Source organism: Phaseolus vulgaris, chromosome 9 (genome assembly GCF_000499845.2).
Source record: "Phaseolus vulgaris cultivar G19833 chromosome 9, P. vulgaris v2.0, whole genome shotgun sequence".
Classification (NCBI taxonomy): Eukaryota; Viridiplantae; Streptophyta; class Magnoliopsida; order Fabales; family Fabaceae; genus Phaseolus; species Phaseolus vulgaris.
In genome coordinates this window covers 31,030,147-31,036,382 of record NC_023751.2, presented here as the reverse complement: position 1 = coordinate 31,036,382, position 6,236 = coordinate 31,030,147, and the positions used below count along the sequence as shown (strand labels likewise).

General features: G+C 34.5%; 1 protein-coding gene across 1 annotated transcript; it reads right to left on the bottom strand.

Moving 5' to 3' along the window:
• Positions 1 to 2,746: 2,746 nt before the first annotated feature.
• On the bottom strand, positions 2,747 to 4,850 carry LOC137822389 (uncharacterized). The gene is made up of 5 exons (XM_068627276.1): positions 4,437 to 4,850; positions 4,215 to 4,347; positions 3,623 to 4,035; positions 3,191 to 3,541; positions 2,747 to 3,106 (listed from the first exon to the last, which is right to left on the bottom strand). The coding sequence occupies exons 1-5, from the start codon at positions 4,848 to 4,850 to the stop codon at positions 2,747 to 2,749; spliced, it is 1,671 nt and encodes a 556-aa protein (XP_068483377.1).
• Positions 4,851 to 6,236: the final 1,386 nt, after the last annotated feature.

The window sequence follows — 6,236 nt, the reverse complement described above, 5'->3', positions numbered from 1 at the left end:
TCAAAAATAACAAACACAATTCGTTCAACATAAAACTTAGAAATAAAAATAACAATGACAATAACATAATAATAACACACTCAATGGCCTTGATGACGTCTAATGTCAGCCATAGTAACCTCCATTCTGTCCATTCGGGTATTCATGTTTTGTATGCCGGACAAAATTTGATTTAACAATTCCCTTTGAGTGGGGTTTTCCTCCTCAGGTTGACCACCTTCAACATCTTGTGCTGGCAATTCATCCTCTTCATCATCTTCTTCGTTTGCATGTTGGGGTCTACCAAGTTGCCATATGCCATTGACTTGGAATATATTTAATTTTGTCATACTTTTTTTGCCAAAGTAATGATTCCAGCCTAGCATTATTGCTTGTTCATTGGACAAGTCAAAGCCATACACCTGCAAGATCCTCGTTATCAAATTTGCATATGGGAGAGACATCTTTTAATCCCGGCATTTGATGATGTGTTGCATTATGTAATGAGGCCAATTAATGCGTACATTATTCTTGATTAACCACATCATGAAAATATCTTCATTCAGCAGTTGTGCATAGTTGCTTCCTCGAGAGCACAAGATATGCACCCATGTGTAATGCAACAGTCGGTCATTCATTTTCAGACTACCGACATTTTTCAGATTTTGACCTTCAACATCTTCACGAATCATGGACGATAATGCTAGACCTCGATCAAAATTCAGTTCCTCAGGTATCATCCCAGGGGTTAACTTAAGACCGTCATACTGTAGATGAGCAATGGTCATCCAATCTATTTCTTTAATGTGTATCATTTTTCCGCAAATCTCAATGGCAAGGTGACCAGCAGGTGTGAATTTTGCATTTGTATAAAATACTCTTACCAAATCCTCATAATACGGAAGATTAATTCCAAGGAAAGGTTATAAACCTTGCCAATTCAGAAGATTTTGGAATTCAAATCCTGGACCAGCAAAAAATGGAGTATGCATCACTTTTGGTGGTAATACTGCTATTGCGTGACAGTTCTTTTCAAAAACCACCATTTGACGCCTGGTACTGAAGTATCTTGAATAATTAAGAACTTCTGGAACCCTCGTTGGTGGAGGAGGAACGTCAACATCTTCTGCTGGAGATTTACCCTTACGGGTTCTGTTACGTTTGTGGGATGATGATGCCACCTATAATGCAATTACTACAATAAATAACTAAACAGAAGTTAACATAATATCATAAAGCAATAATGCAAGTTCAAAAACCAAAATATTAAATTGCTAATGAAAGTAGAAGTTCACAAAGCAAAATATTACATGTCCAATAACTAACACAGACAGTCAAATATTACATGCCCAATAACTATGAAAGACAGTCAAATATTACATGTCCAGCTACTAACAAAGACAGTCGAATATTAGATTAATAATAATTAAAGATAACCCCCACACAGAGATATAAAATCAATGCCTAGTCATAAATCCAAACAATTTTGTCATTCGACGCTCATATGGCATCCCAAATAGTTGCTTAACTCTTCCGGGATGGTCACATAAAAACTCATAGCATTGATCCATGAGTTGTTCATCTTGAATGTTTAGCTCCACGAGCATTGCCCAAATATCAGACTCTGAGTACTGGTATGAGGCATGGCGTCGATGGTGGTGTACATGCTCAGCATATAGGTCGTTTCTTCGTCTAATTTTGGCAGCTATATCTTGAGTTGCCATTGCCTGTGCACGAGCAATATTAACCAATTGAGAGGCATTTTCATTTCCATCCTTCATTGATGACATGCATTGTTGAAGATTAGTATTCAACATTGAAAATTGTTCATCAATGTCGTACATAGTGTGATGGAAACCAAGTAGAGGATGCTCAAGCCCATGAAGCCCAAGCCCATCAAGGGGTCCAAGCCCAATAAGGGGCCCAAGCCCAACGAATTACTAGGAGCATGGCAAGAGCTTTGGGACAAGAGTATAATAAGATGGCTATTCTTATTTCTTTTGTAGAATAGGGGTGTGGATGTAATAAAAAGGTGTAAGTAGTAAGGGAGTATAGGGGGGAGTGTAGATAGGAGATTAGGAGGTGCCAAACTAGGAAGGAAAGTCACACTTCCTTCATTGTCTAGATTGGCGCCGAATTTCATTGCATTTGTGTGTCATTTAGCTTGCATTTTCAGCACCTCATAGGCTATAAATAAGGTGCTTCTCTTTGTATTTTTCATATTGGAATTTTATAGTAGAGAGACTATACTCAAATTTGGAGAGAAATTGTGAGTCTTGAGTCTTCTTCTTCCTTTGCCTTATCTTGTGAGCTATGGTGAGCTTCAAGTGGCGGCACTCCATCACTTATCTTGGATCAAGGAACCAAGTGGCGTGAAGTGTTCTTCCAATTCTCAAAATCCAGCAAACTCCTTCTATAAGTGTTCTTCCTTCATGTTCTTTCAATTCCATTTGGTATATTAGCTTTGTTTGTTGTTTCTTTTCATTTCTACCGTTTGATTTTCTGTTTTCCAGCTTTGTTTCTAGTTTCTGTTCGGTGCAATAGTTTATTATTTCATTTCTGTCCAGCTTGCAATTCTTGTTCTTTATTTCTTGTGTTTTGATTCCATTTGACAATATATGGACTTCCATATGAGTCTTGGTTGGTGTTAAGTCTTGGTGAGTTCTTGAATTAGAACATTGATCCAATTCTAAAGTAAGGTGCCATTTATGACCAGCTCAAGTTGCTCCTAAGAATGTCAAAAAATCATGTATTCTTGTAGTTACATTCACATCATAGTGGGGCCTTTTCTCTTTGATCCTCGGGATGAGGATGTGCCCGCAGAGCCAGCAGACGGCATAGAAGGAGTGTTTGATGGTGTGTCTGAAGGAGTGTCACTAGATTGGAATTGAGCAGCAGGTGATCGTGGGACGTAGTCATCTGCCTCCTCAAAGTTGGGTTGTTCGGGGATATAATCCATATTATTCTCCCCAAGGTTGACACTGAAATTGGTCATGTCAGGAGGTGAATTCATGTCATGGGTTGTCCTCACCTGACTTCCCGTGGCTCTATCATTAGACCACAACTCCTCCATGAGGTCATAATGGCGAATGGGATTGAAACGCCATTTTGCCGCAGATGGTTTGGCCTACATACATTTCACATATTAGTATATCATTCGAAATGTGAAGTTAAATGTTCATGTTACGTAAAAAAGTACTTATCATTGTACCTTAATCAGCTCACTCCAAACTTCGTCCTCGGCTTCAAAAAGTTTGGTGGTCTGGTTCCATGCAAAACCACTCAATCCACCAAACAAATCATGGATTTCCCTCCACCTGTCCTTCAGGCTTTTCTGCCGGTTCTTCACATTATTTTTCTTAAGACCCGATAAACCAGCCTCATTTAAAGCCATAACTATGTTAGTGTATCCTTGAGTGGTCCAGCTACCATCAATTCTACACCCTTTTCGTACCTCGTCAATAATTGCATTGAGCAAAATTAGGTCCATCTCCGTCGTCCACTTGGTGAACTCTCGATAAGAACCTGATGAATTTGAAGCCACATTTTTTCCGCGATCCATCTAATTAACTTAAATAAAGTTAGGATGGCAAACATTGAAAAATGATAGAAGATATATTATTTCATTAAATTAATTGTTTACATAATCTTGCCACATTTCGTTTGCTATAACGTCCCTAATATCACACCCTATCCTGTAATCATGTTCACGAGCATGGGTGGTGCTTGATTGGACATCTTGTTCTAACAATTCATTATCTAATTCTTCAAGCAGAGACTCATCATTGTCGATCCCGCGTAGAAAGTTATGCAGAATACAACAAGCTAAAACAATTTTTGTCATAGTATCCACATCATAATGTGGCTCAGTCCCACTGGCTATAATTGGAAAACGTTTTTTAAGCACCCCAAAGGTTCTCTCAATTACGTTCCTAAGTGATGAATGTCGATGATTAAACAACTCTTTTGCATTTTGTGGCCCTCTTCGCGAATATTCTTTCAAATGGTATCTCACCCCGCGATAAGGTGTTATTATATTTCGTTTTAACATAAAACCTGCATCACCAAGATAGTATTTTCCTACTGTGGAAAACTGGGTTAGTATCTATTACTACAACCTTTTAATTTTTCTGCACACCCAATCCCCTATAACTAACCTTCAGGAATAACCAAAGGATCGCCTCGTACCAAAGCATCTTTCAATATCCTTGAATCGGAGGCAGTTCATTCCCAACCGGCTAAGACATATGTGAACTTCATGTCAAAGTCACAGGCTACAAATATGTTTTGGGTTGGCCAATCTTTTCTCCCTCGAAAATGAGGCGCATCAGCACGTACATGACTCCCATCTATGGCCCCTAAACAATCCTAATGTAAACAAAAATTCATAACTTTAATTAACCACAAACTAAAGAAGACATTACACATAATTTCAAGTAATGTTTTTATCAACAAACCTTAAAGTAGGGGAAAAATCGACTGTTGTTAAGGATGTGTGGTTCTACAACCGTTCCATTTGGTTGAATTAAGAATTCCCCCTCCAACCTTAAAATTGCACTCAAAACATTATGAAAGTGACGGGAAACTGTTTCTCCAGACCGATGGAAAAAAAATGACACACTTCGATTCTTCACATTATGCCCAATAATGTGCAGAAATTTCGCTACTTGTTCTTCCACGGTTGATCGATATGCATCTTTAACAAGTCCAGTTCCCCGTATTCGTTCACATAATTTAATGAAAGCTTCCGGTCCCATGCGAATAATGTGACGAGATTGTTCAGTGTGAACCAAGCACTCCATCAATTCTTGTCTGCGACGCTCTTTTTGTGGTTGAGACTCACTGATACAGTTGCTTGTAGTAGGCACCATGCGTAACAATTTCAATCCAAAAGCAATCATACAAAGAATCATGACTGATGCACCTTCATTATTTTTTTTATTTGTTCTTCGATTTGTGAAATTAAATTCATGTTCGCCGCAACAAGATCGTCATAAATTGCAACTGTTTCCTTAAAATGTACCATCTTTGCCTCGTCATAATTTCTTTCCGAATTCATACTGAATGCGGTTACCGTATCGGTGTAAAAGTACACCAATACAGTTATCCTAAAACGTACTTTTAATTAATTTTAATAAAAAAATTCATAAAAAGTACTATATCATTCAATAACTATCTAAAATTATTATTAAAAATTCATATTTCTTATGTAATGTTTTTCTGACTTTTTAAATTACTATAACCTTTTTTTTATAACATTTAATTCTAACACCAATAATTAATGTGAAATATAAATTAAAACGAATTAAGTCAAAATCATATTTTTACTCAACACTTTTTTTTTAATTACTACAACATTTTTTATTTATTTATTTAATTATAACATTAATAAATTATGTTAAATCTACAAAAATGAAAACTCTATAAAAATATTTTTAAAATTTTGAATTTTATTCTGTCTAAATTAAATTTAGTAAATCTTCTTTATGAACAATTCATTTTTAAATAAATAATAACTTTGTAAATTTATTATTAAAATATCAATTAAAATACAACTTCTAAAATATCAATTACTTTTTAAAAAACCTACGAATTACAAATTCCTATTTCAAATTGTAAAAATATTCATTTTAAAAACATTAATTTTATTCTTATAAACAATTAAATCTTATAACAAAAATAACTAAAACAACTTTTTTAATGATAATATTAATAATTTTTGTCCAATCATTTTAAATAAATAAATCTATTCTCTTATAAACAATATTTAACTAAATTTTTGTTTCCATTCTGGAAATCATTCATTTCATACAAATAAATATTTTTTTTAAATCTTACAAAAATTATAACTATCTACAAAAATTAAAACAATAAATCAAATAATAACATTAATTTACTAACTCCTTAACATAATTAACTAAACTAAAGTCTAAACAAATTATATTACAGCCAACATTAAATTACTAACTCCTTAACATAATTAACTAAACTAAATTCTAAAGAAATTATATTACAAAACCATAATCATCCAAACATAAATATAAAACAGAAATAAAAATAAATAACTTTACATAAAAAAAATTAAAAACCTGAAGATAAGCAAGAACACCACAATTTAGGATGACTGATAGAATGAAGAAAAGTGCCTGAAAATCACATAAAAAAAATTAAGAAACACAGAATTCCAAAAAAATTTAGAACATAATTGATTATGCTCTCAGTTATACACATAGGATAATCGATTATGTTGGTAGGCA

Bases quoted from the DNA above. Each gene is read 5' to 3' on its own strand.
- LOC137822389 (XM_068627276.1), bottom strand. From the start codon at position 4,850: ATGGTGCCTACTACAAGCAACTGTATCAGTGAGTCTCAACCACAAAAA. The intron at 4,036-4,214 runs GTTGGGAATGAA...TTGGTGATGCAG, and splicing joins GTTCACATATGTCTTAGCCG to GTTTTATGTTAAAACGAAAT. The intron at 3,542-3,622 runs GTAAACAATTAA...TAAGTTAATTAG, and splicing joins ACGAAATGTGGCAAGATTAT to ATGGATCGCGGAAAAAATGT.